Source organism: Littorina saxatilis, linkage group LG3 (genome assembly GCF_037325665.1).
Source record: "Littorina saxatilis isolate snail1 linkage group LG3, US_GU_Lsax_2.0, whole genome shotgun sequence".
NCBI classification, from domain to species: Eukaryota; Metazoa; Mollusca; class Gastropoda; order Littorinimorpha; family Littorinidae; genus Littorina; species Littorina saxatilis.
The window spans coordinates 71,541,193-71,561,535 of NC_090247.1; the positions used below are offsets into that span (position 1 = coordinate 71,541,193).

A 20,343-nucleotide genomic window follows, 5' to 3' on the forward strand; every position below is an offset into this window, starting at 1 on the left:
AATTGAACAAGTCAGAGCATCGTGTACTGGGGGTAATCATCGACCAAGAGCTGAAATGGCAATCACATTTGATCAATGTATGTAACAAAAATGTGTTAAGAAATGTGTATGTATTATCACAGTTAAAGCATTACACTGACGTTAAAGCATTTCACTGACGTTAAAGCATTACACTGACGTTAGCATTAAGTATGTTTCATCCTCCCCACGTAATGCCGCAAATCAATTATGCTTCGTCTCTTTGGGAGAGCTGCAAGGGTGTCCACATCAGTAAATTTACTGATGTGGACACCCTGCAGAATTCTCTTAATCGTTGTTTTGACCAGTGATTGCACCAGGCTATCCCGCTGTATTTAAAGCCTGTCCTTCATTGGCTGAAGACGACTGCGCCAAGTTAACTTCGCCAATCTGGCCGCACGAAGCTGTAGCACTGAGGGTTTGTTAAAAGAAAGACTTCGCGAAACCGACTTCGGGCTCAATTAAGGACAGGTTAAATATGCTAGTTACCAAAATATACAGGTAAATATAATATGCTAGTTACCAAAATATACAGGTAAATATAATATGCTAGTTACCAAAATATACAGGTTAATATAATATGCTAGTTACCAAAATATACAGGTAAATATAATATGCTAGTTACCAAAATATACTGGTAAATATAATATGCTAGTTTCCAAAATATACAGGTAAATATAATATGCTTGCTACCAAATTATACAGGTAAATACAATATGCTAGCTACCAAAATATACAGGTAAATATAATATGCTAGCTACCAAAATATACAGGTAAATATAATATGCTAGCTACCAAAATATACAGGTAAATAGAATATGCTAGTTACCAAAATATACAGGTAAATATAATATGCTAGTTACCAAAATATACAGGTAAATATAATATGCTAGCTACCAAAATATACAGGTAAATATAATATGCTAGTTACCAAAATATACGTATAGGTTACAACACGAGTGGTTTTTTATATGGCTTGTATTTCAGTCAAGACCCAGCGGATGAATATCATAGGGATTCACGAGCCTCTGGCGAGTGAATCCCGATGATATTCCCGCTGGGTCTTGACTGAAATACAAGCCATATAAAAAAACACGAGTGTTGTAAGCTGTATATCCCATGCGTACACCAAAGACAACGTGGACCACAATAAAGCACTGTAGTTGTCTGTGGTGTGTAAAATAGGTGAGCCAGCGAGGTGTGTTCCTCTTCACTACCCCATGCTAAAGCCACGTCGCCGAAGAAATGAAGTGCAAACAAGTGCATCCGTAAATGTGTGTTAAATCTACATTCAAACTACTGTTCGATTTGCTTTTGAATGCATTTTAGTTTCAAGATAGTAAAGAAAGCACACACAATCAAAGTTTTCATTGAATCAAAGACAGTTTCGATTTAGGTTCTGAGTCCGTCCAAGGTCACAGTTCCAGGCTACGGTTGCCAACACCGGTTTGGTTAACTCGGATCCCAATTCTAGTTTAATTTTTGTGTTGGAGTGTAGAATTACGAAAATAAACTAACATTTTACTGAATAACTTCCTTTAGATTTAAGCAGTCATTTCATGTTCGTGAAATATATCTCTTAGTTAATTTGTTCGATCGTGCTTGCGTTAATCAACCCATACCGGTAGCGTCAATTCTGTCTAAAACGGTGTAATGGCTGCTCCTTGAAACTGCGTGTTGAATACCGTTTGGACTGATTTTACTCCATCAGGATGAAATACACGTTTGCTGAGCTCTTGGATACTTTCATATAACCATGAACTTACGTCAGTGTAAAGCAAAAAAGTTGGACATGCTCGAAAAATGGATGAAACAGCCTGTGCTGGATGACGAAGCGAACCGGCCAGTCAAAAAGGTACACTCGTAACACGCAGTGCTAGTGCATCTTTGCTTGTTGGAACACACGGAGGAAGGGAGGTTACTCTAGCTTCACCTCAAATGAACAGCGAGGTTCGTTTGCTGTCACTATCAGTTGATTCTTCGCTTTTGTTCTTTTTTTACTCGACCTGCACCCAAAGTGTAAAGATAAACGCTTTGTTTACTGTATCGCATACCACAGATACGTATCATGGTTTTGTCCTCTGTGAATGTTGTGTTTTCTTTTGTTTAGCCATGTGAGCAATGCTCTTCATCAATCCACTGAAACATGTTCGGTGCAGTGTCAAGTGTAGGCAGAAGTATAGTTCCTCGGCCAAACCGGAATCGGTACGATGATATATTTTTTTGAGCCCATTATGTATTTATTGAAGCCGAAAAATACAACATATATACCCATAGTAGCATTACAGAGACAAAGAAGCAGCTCATGGGATATAGGTAAATATCCCATGACCTCCCTTCTTTGTCTCTGTTACTTCAGTATGGGTATATATGTTGTATTTTTATAGCTCAATAAATACATCATGGACTCAAAAAAATATATGATAGTGCAGATTCCGATTTGGGCGAAGAACTACTTTGCTCCCGACCTTTGACCTCGCGCCGAACAATGTGACACATTTGTATGAAGTTCCAAAATCGTATTGCACGGCTCAGAAAACCATATCAGTTGCACGCAAAAATGAATCTCAGAACTGATCTGATGTATGAGATGCAATAAGCAAACGTTTCTTTCATTATGAAAGCAATGCAGGTCGAAAAAAACGAACATTCAACTTACAAGATAACCAGATGCTAGCGAACCAAAACAAAAACACGAGTACTCTCCCTTGCTTCGTTAGCAGACGACTTTTGAGACCGTCCTTACCTGGCACGGTTGGGCTTCGCTATCAATCTATCGGCTGTTTCACGTGTTTCGCGAGCAAGTCTACTCTTTTGCCTGGCTCTGCAGTAAGTCCACATTGGCGATGAAGGTATCCGATAACTTAACATGTGTGTATTTTTCCGTAATCCAGTCATATTCCTTCAAAATGCAATCAATCGGCGGTGACAGACGTGTCGGTCGCGTTTTCCTCACACCCCATACCAGTTTAAGTTCATCCATGCAAACACACTCGCAAAACAGTTTATCACGTAGATACATTTCAAATAGGGAGCAAATGGTTAAATCTAAACCTACATATTTGTTCCCTAAAATTTGCTTCTCTGTCAATAAGTCTAATAACACACGTTCGAGAAAAACAACGTGGAATCGATTCTGAATCGAGTAAGCCAAATGGGTTTCGCCCGTTCTGCCGACCTGAAACGCAAAACAAAAGAATTGTGCGCTTTAACTAAATTAATTTCTATACGACTTCATTACTTTCTTGCAACTTATGAACCTTTACTTAAAGCTTTTAAATGGTCTGAAAGTAGTGTTACCGCGTACTTATCGATGCACTCATTCGTTTTATTTTTTCAGCGACGGTCACTTAGTTTAAGGTTGCAAAAGGGCTAAGTCTCGCTGGCAACAATGTTTTACACTGCACAGATCGCAACAGTGCCGCTAGTAGTCTACACTTTGTGTTTGATGGTAGAATGGGATATACAGATTACAACACTCGTGGTTTTTTATATGGCTTGTATTTCAGTCAAGACCCAGCGGGAATATCAATCGAGAGCCACTCGCCAGAGGCTCGTGTCTCCCGATGATAGGCTATTCATCCGCTGGGTCTTGACTGAAATACAAGCCATATAAAAAAACCACTCGTGTTGTAACCTACACATATAATATGCTAGTTACCAAAATATACAGGTAAATATAATATGCTAGTTACCAAAATATACAGGTAAATATAATATGCTAGTTACAAAAATATACAGGTAAATATAATATGCTAGTTACCAAAATATACAGGTAAATATAATATGCTAGTTACCAAAATATACAGGTAAATATAATATGCTAGTTACCAAAATATACAGGTAAATATAATATGCTAGCTACCAAAATATACAGGTAAATATAATATGCTAGCTACCAAATTATACAGGTAAATATAATATGCTAGTTACCAAAGAAAAATGTTTAAAGGGAAAGGGCATCTATGACGTCGCGCACATTGAAAACCACACGGTCTATGGCGATTTCTCCCGTTCGCTCTCACGTGAACTCATTCCTCTCGGAATTGTGGGAGATAAAATCAAATGTTGTTGAATGTTGCTTGGATCCAGGCTCCACACTGACATACGACGAGAGAAGCAAGGAAGGAACGACGTCCATCACGGTCACAAAGGAAGGTCACAGAGCTCGTGTTCGTTATCTGAACATCGGAGACAGAGGGTCTCACTACTTCCACCTGTTGTGGAAGACTACAGGCGAGGGCAATCTCAGTATGGACGTCAACTGGCCTGCGTCTCGAGTCACGCCTGGCACAGACGTGCCCTACTCTGCTGGTAATCGTGTGTGTGTGTGTGTGTGTGTGTGTGTGTGTGTGTGTGTGTGTGTGTGTGTGTGTGTGTGTGTGTGTGTGTGTGTGTGTGTGTGTGTGTGTGTGTGTGTGTGAAATAAAATATAACAAGCATCTTAAAAGATACTCCTTGCGCACTTGTCATTAACCAAGTATAGCCTATCTTAACAATCATAATTCATGTTATATGGCGTGTTTCTCATGAACTAATCTGCTCACTTTTTGTGGCAGGTAATCTCACCCCGGTAATTATTCAGGTGAATCAAAATGGAAGCAATGATGTTACCGATCGGTATGCGGGAAGGATGTTTCTGTTTGAAACACTGTATCACAATTCCACTGCCAATGCCGTGCAGGGAGGCGACCATCGCGAGTTCGTCAAGGTACAGTTCCTAAGTAATGTCCGCGGAGGTTGGTACGTCTGTCTCCGTCTGTGATTATTTATAATGTGAAAGTGTGTGTCCCTTTTAATTCAAACATAATACTGATAATAATGATAATAATAATGATAATAATAAAACATTATTCTATAGTGCTGTTCACCGTCAGATAACAGTCTCAAGGCGCTTTACAAATCCATCATACAATACAAGCATTAATAATTAACATCAAATAATTAACATAAACATCAAAATTTATTTTTCTCATAATGTTTTCGTGTAGATGACATTCTGTCGTATACAATCCTATGGTTATCTCGGCTTCTCATATACACTCCTGTGGTTATCTCGGCTTGTCGTATACACTCCTATGGTACTCTCGGCTTGTCGTATCCACTCTTATGGTTATCTCGGCTTGTCGTATACACACCTATGGTTATCTCGGCTTGTCGTATACACTCCTATGGTTATCTCGGCTTGTCGTATACACTCATATGGTTATCTCGGCTTGTCGTATACAATCCTATGGTACTCTCGGCTTGTCGTATACACTCCTATGGTTATCTCGGCTTGTCATATACACTCCTATGGTACTCTCGGCTTGTCCTATACACTCCCATGGTTATCTCGGCTTGTCATATACAATCCTATGGTTATCTCGGCTTGTCGTATACAATCCTATGGTTATCTCGCTATTGTATTCGCATTTGTGTTTACTGATTATGTTTGAATGTTTGTTTGCTTGAATACATGTATTATTTTACCGGATGCTTTCGCTTTGACTATTTAAGATGTATTTTCAACGTTGCATGCACAGACTGAAATGAGCAAGCAAGACGGACAAGTAGTGAATACACTCACGTTCTACGCAAACGAGACAACGTTCAACGGCATATTGAAGGGCGTCATATACACTCTCGTTAATCAAACGGCCGAGCCTGTAACATGGGTAAGTAACATACAAAACCCGTGATGAAAGGCAGCGTCAATAGTTTGAATAATGATTGTGCAAAACCAGTGTTTAATGGTAGTGTCAATAGTTTGAATAATGATTGTGCCTCACCAGTGTTTAAAGGTAGTGTCAATAGTTTGAATAATGATTGTGCAAAACCAGTGTTTAAAGGCAGCGTCAATAGTTTGAATAATGATTGTGCCTCACCAGTGTTTAAAGGTAGTGTCAATAGTTTGAATAATGATTGTGCAAAACCTGTGTTTAAAGGCCGCGTCAATAGTTTGAATAATCTCTCTCTCTCTCTCTCTCTCTCTCTCTCTCTCTCTCTCTCTCTCTCTCTCTCTCTCTCTCTCTCTCTCTCTCTCTCTCTTTCTCTCTCTCTCTCTCTTTCTTTCTCTCTCTCTCTCTCTTTCTTTCTCTCTCTCTTTCTCTCTCCTTCTTTCTCTCTCTCTCTCTCCTTCTTTCTCTCTCTCTCTCTCTCTCTTTCTTTCTCTCTCTCTCTCTCTCTCTCTCTCTCTCTCTCTCTCTCTCTCTCTCTCTCTCTCTCTCTCTCTCTCTCTCTCTCTCTCTCTCTCTCTCTCTCTCTCTCTCTTTTACCACACTTAGTATTACGTCAAAGATATGCTGTGCATTGTATATTCTGAATATATTTTTGTTGTACTATTAATTGCTACATGTTCGATTGCTACCAGTTTGTACTTATAATTACCTGCATAGTATGCATCCGATTATATGAATAACCACATATGTATGCTCTTCATGCCTCATCTTCATCATCATCATCATCATCATCATCATCATCATCATCACCGGCACGGTTGGCCTAGTGGTAAGGCGTCCGCCCCGTGATCGGGAGGTCGTGGGTTCGAACCCCGGCCGGGTCATGCCTAAGACTTTAAAATTGGCAATCTAGTGGCTGCTCCGCCTGGCGTCTGGCATTATGGGGTTAGTGCTAGGACTGGTTGGTCCGGTGTCAGAATAATGTGACTGGGTGAGACATGAAGCCTGTGCTGCGACTTCTGTCTTGTGTGTGGCGCACGTTATATGTCAAAGCAGCACCGCCCCGATATGGCCCTTCGTGGTCGGCTGGGCGTTTAAGCAAAAAAATACCCAAAAAAATCCTCATCATCGTCATCTTTATCGTCACGTGCTGAAGTTTTCCGACCTCCTTTTGTTCTTAAATTTTAATTTTAACTTTTTAAATGTTATCATTGTTCGTCCCATGGACAGATTGTAAGAAAAGGCGTAGCCTTAAATCTTAATCCTTGTTAAATAAAGTTCAATTCAATTTGTTTAATTATCTTCCAGTGCATATGAGTCATCATTTTGAAGCGTCGGTGGTTTACTTGTCGCGTTTTTTTCCTCCGCAGTGTTTTGAGATAATTGTACTGAGACTGCACGAAGACCAGTATGCTGGGCCCTTCCCAGATGGTCAGGTCTACGCCAAATGGGTCGCAGAAAAAACTGGATGCGCTGTCGATTCGGTTTACCCTTGTGGCTTTACTTGCCGAGCGTTCGGAAATAACCTGGACTCCATGCAAATCTACAAGGTAATCAAGCATTGACATTGTACTTATGCAACAATATATACTACCCGTCCTAACAAAACTAGGCAGATACGTTTAGTGCAGATGGTTGTGATGAGACGATTAATTTTATTAATTGTAAAATATATGGCTGGAAAGGCCATCCATTCTCGTACTAAACTAAGCAAAATAAGTATTGCACCCATTTTCGTAATTACTTCGGCGGTGGTCACGTGATACTTATAACAGAAATCTTTTGATCCGAAAAGTGTGCCAGGTAGCCAAGTGAAAGGCCTTTTATTGAATATATAGTTTGAATAACATGACACAGGAATGAATGTTTTAGTTGCCAGTTGGGGTACAAAAATGAGTACAATAATTATTTTGCTCAGTTTATATCCCGCAAACAGATTTATTTGACAGAATGCAGTGCCTCTGCATTGGATCCTTAAACACAGAAACCCTTCAAAATTAAATTCACAACAGCAAGGTTTCAGCGTTAAATTCGACCCACAAAAAACCCACCAGAACAGCTTAAACGGAACAAGGTTTGCTTGTCATTGAAAAGAACGATCAAAAGTGTATCCAAAACAGTCAGTTGTGCTCCTTCATCCATACTGTATCGTTACTAGTAGTGAATAGTAGTAGTAAGGAAGTAAGGATGAAGGAGTAAATCGAGACGAGGGTGTGGTGTGTGTGTGTGTGTGTGTGTGTGTGTGTGTGTGTGTGTGTGTGTGTGCGTGTGTGTAGAGCGATTCAGACCAAACTACTGGACCGATCTTTATGAAATTTTCCATGAGAGTTCCTGGGATTGATATCCCCGAACGTTTTTTTCATTTTTTTGATAAATGTCTTTGATGACGTCATTTCCGGCTTTTCGTGAAAGTTGAGGCGGCACTGTCACGCTCTCATTTTTCAACCAAATTGGTTGAAATTTTGGTCAAGTAATTTTCGACGAAGCGCGGACTTTGGTATTGCATTTCAGCTTGAAAGCTTAAAATTTAATTAATGAGTTTGCTCATTAAAATTGTCATTAAAATCGATTTTTTGCAAATTTAAAAGTTAAAACTTAAAATTGATTGCATCGTATTCTTCATCACATTCTGAATCTAAAAAAAATACATATATCATGTTTACTCTTAAAATGTGATCACAATTAACGAAAATAGAATAATTAGTTTTACGATTAAAATCTAAGAAATCGATCCAAAAATAATGTCATCTTATTTGTGATCATTTCCTGATTCCAAAAACATATAGATATGATAGGTTGTATTCAAAACAAGCTCAGAAATTTAACAAGAATACAGAAAAGCGCGCTTTCCTACTTAGCACAATACCCTACCGCGCTAATCTGGCGTGTCAATATCACTACGTTTTGCACGTGGAAGGTGAGCGATTTCCTTCACGCGGGGATTGACGAAGCTGTCTCAGTGAATAAATACAGTGCGTTCAGTTTCATCCCGTGAGTTCGACAGCTTGACTAAATGTAGTAATTTCGCCTTACGCGACTTGTTCATTTTTTCGATAAATGCCTTTGATGACGTCATATCCGGCTTTTTCTTGTGTCAGAGCAGTTAGGTTTTGAGATTGTGAAACCTGATATTACACCAGGTTATTATTCTGATCACTCAATTGTTGGTGTAAGTTTTAGAACTGATGTTGTTGAACGTGATAGACCCTTCTGGAAGTTTAATAATTCACTGTTGACAGATATGGAATTTGTAAATATAGTGAAGAAGGTTATTGTTGATGTAAAGATACAATATGCTTTACCTGTTTATAATGTGGATAATATTGATTTGATTGATGATGATGATTTACAGTCATTGATCGATGATCAGTTGTTTTTTGAGATGTTATTGATGGAAATAAGAGGTAGATGCATTTCATATTGCTCATATAAAAAAAAGGAAAATAACAGAAAAGAAAAAGATCTTCTTTCTCAAATATACACTTTGGAAAGCAATTTGACAGAGTATAATATACAACTTTTAGAGCAAACACGACAGGAGTTAAGTCAAATAAGGCAGAAAAAAGTGGATGGTATGATAATTAGATCCCGTGCTAAGTGGATTGGAGAAGGGGAAAAAAATACAAAATATTTTTGTAATTTGGAGAAAAGACAGTTTGTCCAGAAGTCCATGTGTTTTTTGCAGAAAGATAATGGTGAAGTTATTCATCATAATGCTTTGATTGTTAAAGAAGCACAGACTTTTTATGAGGAGTTATATACTTCAAGAGAAGCCGAACTGGTAAATCAAGAGATTGATGAAAACCTTGCTCATCCTGTATTAACAGATGCCGAGAGTAAACAATTGGAAGGTAGACTTACTCAATGTGAGCTACTCAAAGCTTTGAAAAAATTAAACAACGACAAAAGCCCAGGATCAGATGGGTACACTGCGGAATTCTTCAAGTTTTTCTATTCCGACTTAGGAAAGTTTATGTTACGGTCTATAAATTGAGGATTTGAGAAAGGAGAAATGTCAGTGACTCGAAGAGAGGGCGTTATAGTATGTATTCCAAAGGAAGGAACAAATAAAACACTTTTGAAAAATTGGAGACCAATTACTCTGTTAAAAACGGTTTATAAGATTGCATCAACATGCATTGCGGAACGGTTTAAACGTGTTTTGCCAAATTTGATTCATGATGATCAAAAAGGCTTCTTGAAAGGAAGATATATTGGTGAAAACGTCAGATTAATATATGATACCCTGTTCTACTCAAATAAACATAATATACCTGGCCTACTTTTGATGGTCGACTTTGAAAAGGCTTTCGACAGTGTTGCCTGGTCATTCATTGACAAATCTTTGAGCAAATTCAACTTTGGAAATGACATGAAACGATGGATTTTTACTTTTTATTGCAAAATTAAGTCCTGTGTTTCAGTTAATGGTCGGTATTCAGCATGGTTTAACGTAGGTCGAGGCACCCGGCAAGGGGATCCGCTGTCACCTTATTTATTTTTGATTTGTGCCGAAATATTGTCTCTTATGGTACGCCAGAACAAAACGATTTGTGGTATGAATATTCTTGGAGAAAATATTTTATTGTCACAATTCGCCGATGATACCAGTCTGTTTCTTGATGGTACAGAGCAATCATTTTGCGAAAGTATAAAAGTGTTACAACTTTTTGCATCACTATCAGGTCTGAGAATGAATTATGATAAAACAATTGTAGTTTGGTTAGGACCTTTAAAGTTTTGCAAAAGAAGATTTTTGCCTGATATGAATTTTACCTGGAACCCGGATAATTTTAAAGCACTTGGTGTTATTTTTTTCAATAAATGTATCCGAGGTTGTTTTTCTTAACTATAAAAATAAGTTAAAGAAAATTCAAAAACTTCTGAATTCATGGACCAGAAGGATTAACCTGACACCTTTTGGTAAAATAACAGTCCTAAAAACCTTGGCTATTTCCAAATTGACACATTTGGTTACGAATTTACCTGATCCTGACGAACAGTTTATGATGGAGTTAAATAATATTTTTTTCAAATTTCTTTGGGATGGAAAAAGAGATAAAATTAAAAGAACTACGGTCACCCAATCCTATGAAGATGGAGGATTAAAGATGGTTGACGTGAAAAGTTTTCTATCATCTCTAAAAATTGTTTGGTTAAAAAGAGTTGTTGGTCTTACTGGATTAATATCAAGATTATTGTTTAAAGCATGTCCATCTGTTATAACAATTAATATGAGAGGAGAGGAATTTGCAAATGTTTTGATGCAGAGAATGGAAAACCCGTTTTGGACCGATGTTTTTAAACATTATGAGAAACTACATGGAAAATGTGACCCTACAACCTTTAACGATTTTGTATCAGAATGTTTACATTATAATGTTAATATTCGCAGAGATAAAAAGACATTCAAAACTGGATTGACAATGGAATTGCTCAGATTGGTCATATTTTGGGACAAAATGGATACTTATCCTATAATGCATTTAAAATTAAATATTCAAATGTGCGAGGAGATTTTGTATTGTATCAAGGTGTAGGTAAGACACAGCTTATTTAAAAAAAACTGATTGAACATGTTACGGTCCCAAAATGTATAAAAAAAATGGTCTAAATCTTTAGACTGTTAGATAAGAAGGCTATTTTTCAACATGTTTTTAAAACAACAAAAGACACTTGTCTGAGATGGTTCCAATAATTATCATCTAAGTTTTGATTAGAATGGTTGATGTGTCAATGTCTGATAATCATTGCATGCACGTTATTTCCTGTTTGCAACATAGTCTTAAAATGCTGCCATAAGTGACCCGTAATTCCGTGTGTACCCAGCTGGACGATGATAGCACACGCACCCCAGTTGAAACGCAAAGCCTCCTGCTGTCGACAAGGTACGATTGGCAGACCTACTTCACACTTAACACGACTCAAGACTTTGGTGGAACGTACGTCTGTCAAGTCATGGGGAACAACGGAACAGTCGAGACAGAACTCCGACAGAACATCGTCAAGATTGAACAAGGAGCCAAGGTTCAAGCCTTCACAAACAAGACACTGGATGACGGGGTTCGTATGCCATGTAAACCATCGTTTAAACATACAATCCTTGCGGTGTAAACCATCATGTAAACATACATTCCTTGCGGTGTAAACCATCATGTAAACATAAATATCCCATGACCTCCCTTCTTTGTCTCTGTTACTTCAGTATGGGTATATATGTTGTATTTTTATAGCTCAATAAATACATCATGGACTCCAAAAAATATATGATAGTGCAGATTCCGATTTGGGCAAAGAACTACTTTCCTCCCGACCTTTGACCTTGCGCCAAACAAATAGATTGTAATACATTCTTAATTGCTTTGCTGCTTAAGAGTTCTATCCGCAGTTTTATTAACCCGTGCATAACACTAGTTTGAACAGTCGAACACTATCACAATGCCCATGGCTACAAACCAAAACAAAAAAACGAGTACCATCCCTTGCATCGTAGCAGACGACTGTTTGTGAGAGTCTGTCACACAGGTCTGTCAGCAGTGTCGGTGTGGGAACTGACAGAAGCTAGGGAGCACAGATAATAGAAGCCCTGTCACATAGACTAATCACACAATCAATACACATTTGGCTCATGTTTTAAATGACAGTTTCGAGTTTGTTAGTCAAACTCAAAGCAACAACACTGGTCTGTGACATGCGTAGCGGGACTGAGAAGCGTCCTCTTACCTGGTTTGGCTTCGCTTCGTTATCAAAGTTAACATCGGCTGTTTCACGTATTTTGCGAGCAAGTCTACTCTTTTGCCTGGCTCTGCAGTAAGTCCACATTGGCGATGAAGGTATCCAAGAACTTAACATGTGTGCATTTTTCCGTAATCCAGTCATATTCCTTCAAAATGAAATCAATCGGCGGTGACAGACTTGGTGTCAGCAATTCGCGACTTCACCAACTTGGTCCCGTTTTCCTCACACCCATACCAGTTTAGGTTCATTCATGCAAACACACTCGCAAAACAGTTTATCACGTAGATACATTTCAAATAGGGAGCAAATGGTTAAATCTAAACCTACATATTTGTTCCCTAAAATTTGCTTCTCTGTCAATAAGCCTAATTGTATAATAATACGTTCGAGAAAAACAACGTGGAATCGATTCTGAATCGAGTAAGCCAAATGGGTGCCAAACCGGTTTCGCCCGTTCTGCCGACCTGAAACGCAAAACAAAAGAATTGTGCGCTTCAACTAAATTGATTTCTATACGACTTCATTACTTTCTTGCAACTTATGAACCTTTACTTAAAGCTTTTAAATGGTCTGAAAGTAGTGTTACCGCGTACGACGGTCACTTAGTTTATGGTTGCAAAAGGGCCACGTCTCGCTGGCACCACTGTTTTGACACTCCACAGATCGCAACAGTGCCGCTAGTAGTCTACACTTTGTGTTTGATGGTAGAATGGGATATACAGATTACAACACTCGTGGTTTTTTATATGGCTTGTATTTAAGTCAAGACCCAGCGGGAATATCAATCGAGATCCACTCGCCAAAGGCTCGTGTCTCCAATTACAAACGTGAGGAGAGAAAAAAAAGAGATATTTCACCGGTTTGAACCCAAAACCCCGAACAAAAGGAGATATTTCACCGGTTTGAACCCAAAACCCCGAACAAAAGGAGATATTTCACCGGTTCGAACCCAAAACCCCGAACAAAAGGAGATATTTCACCGGTTCGAACCCAAAACCCCGAACAAAAGGAGATATTTCACCGGTTCGAACCCAAAACCCGGAACAAAAGGAGATATTTCACCGGTTCGAACCCAAAACCCCGAACAAAAGGAGATATTTCACCGGTTTGAACCCAAAACCCCGAACAAAAGGAGATATTTCACCGGTTTGAACCCAAAACCCGAACAAAAGGAGATATTTCACCGGTTTGAACCCAAAACCCCGAACAAAAGGAGATATTTCACCGGTTTGAACCCAAAACCCCGAACAAAAGGAGATATTTCACCGGTTTGAACCCAAAACCCCGAACAAAAGGAGATATTTCACCGGTTCGAACCCAAAACCCCGAACAAAAGGAGATATTTCACCGGTTTGAACCCAAAACCCCGAACAAAAGGAGATATTTCACCGGTTCGAACCCAAAACCCCGAACAAAAGGAGATATTTCACCGGTTCGAACCCAAAACCCCGAACAAAAGGAGATATTTCACCGGTTCGAACCCAAAACCCCGAACAAAAAGAGATATTTCACCGGTTTGAACCCAAAACCCCGAACAAAAGGAGATATTTCACCGGTTTGAACCCAAAACCCCGAACAAAAGGAGATATTTCACCGGTTCGAACCCAAAACCCCGAACAAAAGGAGATATTTCACCGGTTCGAACCCAAAACCCCGAACAAAAGGAGATATTTCACCGGTTTGAACCCAAAACCCCGAACAAAAGGAGATATTTCACCGGTTCGAACCCAAAACCCCGAACAAAAGGAGATATTTCACCGGTTTGAACCCAAAACCCCGAACAAAAGGAGATATTTCACCGGTTTGAACCCAAAACCCCGAACAAAAGGAGATATTTCACCGGTTCGAACCCAAAACCCCGAACAAAAGGAGATATTTCACCGGTTCGAACCCAAAACCCCGAACAAAAGGAGATATTTCACCGGTTCGAACCCAAAACCCCGAACAAAAGGAGATATTTCACCGGTTTGAACCCAAAACCCCGAACAAAAGGGGATATTTCACCGGTTCGAACCCAAAACCCCGAACAAAAGGAGATATTTCACCGGTTCGAACCCAAAACCCCGAACAAAAGGAGATATTTCACCGGTTCGAACCCAAAACCCCGAACAAAAGGAGATATTTCACCGGTTCGAACCCAAAACCCCGAACAAAAGGAGATATTTCACCGGTTTGAACCCAAAACCCCGAACAAAAGGAGATATTTCACCGGTTTGAACCCAAAACCCCGAACAAAAGGAGATATTTCACCGGTTTGAACCCAAAACCCCGAACAAAAGGAGATATTTCACCGGTTTGAACCCAAAACCCCGAACAAAAGGAGATATTTCACCGGTTTGAACCCAAAACCCCGAACAAAAGGAGATATTTCACCGGTTCGAACCCAAAACCCCGAACAAAAGGAGATATTTCACCGGTTCGAACCCAAAACCCCGAACAAAAGGAGATATTTCACCGGTTTGAACCCAAAACCCCGAACAAAAGGAGATATTTCACCGGTTTGAACCCAAAACCCCGAACAAAAGGAGATATTTCACCGGTTTGAACCCAAAACCCCGAACAAAAGGAGATATTTCACCGGTTCGAACCCAAAACTCTAGTCCACCACATGAGAACGTTCCCACACCATTCGTTTTCATTGTCTCAAACAAAAGAATATTGCTTACATTATGCCTGTTCGTAACTGAAATACAAAAAAAGAAAGAAACATTGAACGCTAAAATTCTGTCGTCTGCATCGAACAACACACATATAATAGTGTGTCATGGGATATCATATAACAGTACCTGCTATTCAGACTTGGTCGTGTGACAGACGTTTTCTTCCACACGAGATTAGTTGATTGTCTAACGAAGCGTCAGGCACTAATCTCGTGTGGACGAAAACTCTGTCACACGACCAAGTCTGAATAGCATGTATGTCTCACAGCTTCAACAGAGGAGAGAACAAACACGTGTTGCGTACTCACGCTTTGACAGGGCCCACACCAGCCATGACTGTAGAGAGATCTACTTATTTTACGGAAGTGACCGAACAACTAACAAGTCGCGTAAGGCGAAATTACTACATTTAGTCAAGCTGTGGAACTCACAGAATGAAGCTGAACGCACTGCATTTTTTCACAATGACCGTAGTCCGCCGCTTGTGCAAAACGGAGTGAAACTGACGAGCCTGTTTAGCGCGGTAGTGGTTTCGCTGTGCTGCATAGCACGCTTTTCTGTGCCTCTCTTCGTTTTAACTTTCTGAACGTGTTTTTAATCCAAACATATCATATCTATATGTTTTTGGAATCAGGAACCGACAATCGATTTTGGAAATTTAATTTTGATCATAATTTTTATATTTTAAATTTTCAGAGATTGTTTTTAAAGGCACAGTAAGCCTCCCGTAAACCCATCCCAGATACTGTCAGGCTTTTACACACAGTACAAACACCCTTCCATTTGAACGCTCACCAAACGGGAACATCCTAGGTGCCCTACGTAAAGAGCGAGCAATTTTCAAAGAATTTATTTTTGCGTGGTTTATCTTACCCCTGAGCCATCGTGAACCCGTGTGATCCAGTTTCCCTTTTTCACAATGCAGTCGTCAGTTTGTAATTTGAATGCGGCTCGCTGTGAGCTTATCTGCAATAGCACGTTATTATGTACCTCTGACTTTTCACGAAACAAACGAATGTGGTTCATAAGAACTCGAGCGATGGCTTTTGACTGCCTATAAACCGTCGTCTGCTACGAAAACCACGACCTTGCGTGACCCTGCTTCCGGGCTTTTCTTTTTTCAAACTTTCAAAACTTCGAATTGTACTGATCTTGTCTTGATGAAAAAATAATTCTTTTATTATTTAAGAATGTTTGTGTAACAAGCTGTCAATTTATTATTTAGATTTTAAAAGTTAGGTCTAGCGCCAAAACGCACAATCATCGCTCCACGGCTATCGCCAGTTGAAGGGAAGTAACTCATTTTTGACCTGAGTTCAGGATGGGTCCGATTGAGATGGTCTCAATCCGAAAAATTAATTCTTTAAAAATTGCTCGCTCTTTACGTAGGGCACCTAGGATGTTCCCGTTCGGTGAGTGTTCAAATGGAAGGGTGTTTGTACTGTGTGTAAAAGCCTGACAGTATCTGTGATGGTTTACGGGAGGCGTACTGTGCCTTTAATCCAAATATAACATATTTATATGTTTTTGGAATCAGGAAATAATGTAAAATAAGATGAATGTAAATTTGGATCGTTTTATTTAAAAAAAAATGTATTACCATTTTCAGATTTTTAATGACCAAAGTCATTAATTAATTTTTAAGCCACCAAGCTAAAATGCAATACCGAAGTCCGGCGTTCGTCGAAGATTCCTTTACAAAAATTTCGATCAATTTGATTGAAAAATGAGGGTGTTACAGTGCCGCCTCAACTTTTACAAAAAGCCGGATATGACGTCACACACAGACAGACAGACACACATACACCACGACCCTCGTCTCGATTCCCCCTCTATGTTAAAAATGACGTCTCGGTATGTGTGAATGACGTCACAGTCACCGTCACAATCTGTATCTTTTGAAGCATCGCATTCTTTAGGACGTCTTTCTGTGTCTGCATGCGCGAAATGTTTGTTCTTTTTGATTTGTTTGTCTTATCTGTTCACAACTCTGTCCTTCATAATTTAGACTGACAGGCCCCATGAGCAAGCCGGTTTCCAATGGCAGCTAAACTCGCGTATGAAAACAGAACTGTCGGGTGGGATGTCGTTTGCAGTATTCTCGGTGTTGTCGAATTTTTCAAGAAAAGAAACGATAAAACCTGGAGAAATGAAAGCCATGTGTGCACTTTCGGGCTTTTGGGGGGACGATTGCGAGTTTGACTCCGTTCTTGTCATGCTCCAAAGTGTGTAACATACAATCTTGCACACGTTTGCTTTAGTAGTGGCAAAGAAGGAAAGCGTGTGACATTGTGTCATGTCATATTTACGATTCACACTTGTTGTCAAATGTCAGCCATGACGTGTGTATAATGTGTGTAATGGCGTCATGATTTTAATGCAAATAGAGAATACTACATGGCTTGCTGTGTCGTACCAGATTTACACGAGTTGTTTGTTTAAATATTGAACTGCGAGCACTGCAAAGCAACGAGTGTAAATCTGGTACGAAGCATCAAGCCATGTAGTGTTCTGTTTATCTTACATACTGTTCTTACGTGTATTTGACTGAAAATGTCCTGCAGTCGAGGCAGCTAAATTGAAGACGCTTGTTTTGGAACCTCGATCTCTTCTAAAGCCTCGTGCAATCTATAACGTCAAAGCAAAGAAACGTCACTCTGAAAGTATGGCGTGACGTGTTTGTTCTAAAAATTCATCCAGAGTAATTAGCGAGCGCAATTTGTTTTTCTATAATGACGTTTATTTCGGTGACTTTGGCATTATAAGCAGTGGAAAAACAGGTCCCTGCCAGACTTTCTTGACATGACCTCATTTACATGATATACACACGTGTGATTTGAACGATTATTATCTCACAAGTGTCTCTCTCACGTATGTGGGATAAACTTAAGTTTGCACTACCACTGTTAAATGACTATCACACAGACGATGGAGCTGACCTGTACCGCAGAAGGCAGCGGACCTTTAATGGTTTGGCTGGGGATGCCCACGGTGGACCCTCTACAGGCAGGGAGGGGCGGGGTGGTTTCCTACTCTGCCGCTGCACCGTCTGTTGAAGGTTCGAACCACACCGTCACCGTTGTGGCCGTCGTCAACACATCGTCTCCCACTTACCACTGTGTTGCTACCAACAGGGGCAAGCAGGATGATTGGGCATTCTTGTAAAGCCGAGCGGATATAGCCTCACATAAACTTTTAACTTCCTGCGTCTGTGCCTTTGATGTTGTGGTGCGATTGTATGTGAAAGACTCTTCTCAGGATGACATTCAAAACACACGCACCAGACGAACAGACGAACGAAATATGAATTCAACAAGAATGTATTAGAGTTCCAAATTGTTTTAAGTTAAAAAAAACAACCAATCACAAAAAACATACATGTGGGTTAATTCACACAAAAAACATACATGTGGGTTCAATCACAAAAAACATACATGTGGGTTCAATCACAAAAAACATACATGTGAGTTCAATCACACAAAACATACATGTGGGTTCAATCACAAAAAACATACATGTGGGTTCAATCACAAAAAACATACATGTGGGTTCAATCACAAAAAACATACATGTGGGTTCAATCACAAAAAACATACATGTGGGTTCAATCACAAAAAAACATACATGTGGGTTCAATCACAAAAAACATACATGTGGGTTCAATCACACAAAACATACATGTGGGTTCAATCACACAAAAAACATACATGTGGGTTCAATCACACAAAAAACATACATGTGGGTTCAATCACACAAAAAACATACATGTGGGTTCAATCACACAAAAAACATACATGTGGGTTCAATCACAAAAAACATACATGTGGGTTCAATCACACAAAAAACATTCATGTGGGTTCAATCACAAAAAACATACATGTGGGTTCAATCACAAAAAACATACATGTGGGTTCAATCACACAAAAAACATTCATGTGGGTTCAATCACAAACAAGTCGCGTAAGGCGAAAATACAACATTTAGTCAAGTAGCTGTCGAACTCACAGAATGAAACTGAACGCAATGCAATTTTTCAGCAAGACCGTATACTCGTAGCATCGTCAGTCCACCGCTCATGCTCATGGCAAAGGCAGTGAACAAGAAGGGCGGTTTAGAAGTTGCGCTGAGAAGGATAGCACGCTTTTCTGTACCTCTCTTCGTTTTAACTTTCTGAGCGTGTTTTCAATCCAAACATATCATATCTATATGTTTTTGGAATCAGGAACCGACAAGGAATAAGATGAAAGTGTTTTTAAATTGATATCAAAAATTTAATTTTGATAATAATTTTTATATTTTTAATTTTCAGAGCTTGTTTTTAATCCAAATATAACATATTTATATGTTTTTGGAATCAGAAAATGATGGAGAATAAGATAAACGTAAATTTGGATCGTTTTATAAAAAAAATATTTTTTTACAATTTTCAGATTTGTAATGACCAAAGTCATTAATTAATTTTTAAGCCACCACGCTGAAATGCAATACCGAAGTCCGGGCTTCGTCGAAGACTACTTGACCAAAATTTCAACCAATTTGGTTGAAAAATGAGAGCGTGACAGTGCCGCCTCAACTTTTACGAAAAGCCGGATATGACGTCATCAAAGACATTTATCAAAAAAATGAAAAAAACGTCTGGGGATATCATACCCAGAAACTCTCATGTCAAATTTCATAACGATCGGTCCAGTAGTTTAGTCTGAATCGCTCTACACACACACACGCACAGACAGACACACACACACACACGTAAATGTAAGAACATACATGTGGGTTCGTTCATAGAAACTATGTCTAGACTTAGCCACAATATTATTGCAACAAATGTTGCACCACAATTACAGCATTAATTCAGTCCCGTGTCCTCTCATTAAAACTTTATATGCCAGTTAAGGCTTTTCACATAACTGTCAGGATAACTTTTTGTATTAAATATTATTTCTTTAACATGGATCATGTGACCGCCGTTCAAATAAGGGTATCCTCACAATCGACTTGACAAAAATGGAAGGGCCAAATAAAAAATCGACAAACAATCACAATAGACAAAACTTTGCAACTTTGACGTACGAGAAGAAAGTCAAATGAGTTATCTACCCTGAACAGATTGTTATGTTTAGCTATTTTGCGTTGGCAGTTTGCGTATTTCGTTTGCTGCTGTATTCCTACTGCTGCAGGTGGCCATCGCAAGAGCGGTCCGACAAACACGGGACTTTTTGCGTCATTTTTTGAGGAGTATCATGTAAAAAAAAAAAAATTAAAAAAAA

The 20,343-nt window shown here is 39.2% G+C and overlaps 1 protein-coding gene across 1 annotated transcript in view; it reads left to right on the plus strand.

The window, feature by feature from the left end:
- LOC138963166 (uncharacterized) overlaps positions 1 to 18,282 on the plus strand; it is a 30,377-nt gene extending 12,095 nt beyond the window's left edge. The window contains exons 3-8 of the mRNA XM_070335203.1: positions 4,111 to 4,332; positions 4,578 to 4,729; positions 5,544 to 5,675; positions 7,049 to 7,228; positions 11,508 to 11,741; positions 18,002 to 18,282. Of these exons, the coding sequence (XP_070191304.1) occupies positions 4,111 to 4,332; positions 4,578 to 4,729; positions 5,544 to 5,675; positions 7,049 to 7,228; positions 11,508 to 11,741; positions 18,002 to 18,241 (1,160 nt within the window). The 3' untranslated portion in view covers positions 18,242 to 18,282. The remainder of the gene's footprint in view (positions 1 to 4,110; positions 4,333 to 4,577; positions 4,730 to 5,543; positions 5,676 to 7,048; positions 7,229 to 11,507; positions 11,742 to 18,001) is intronic.
- The last annotated feature ends 2,061 nt before the right edge of the window (positions 18,283 to 20,343 follow it).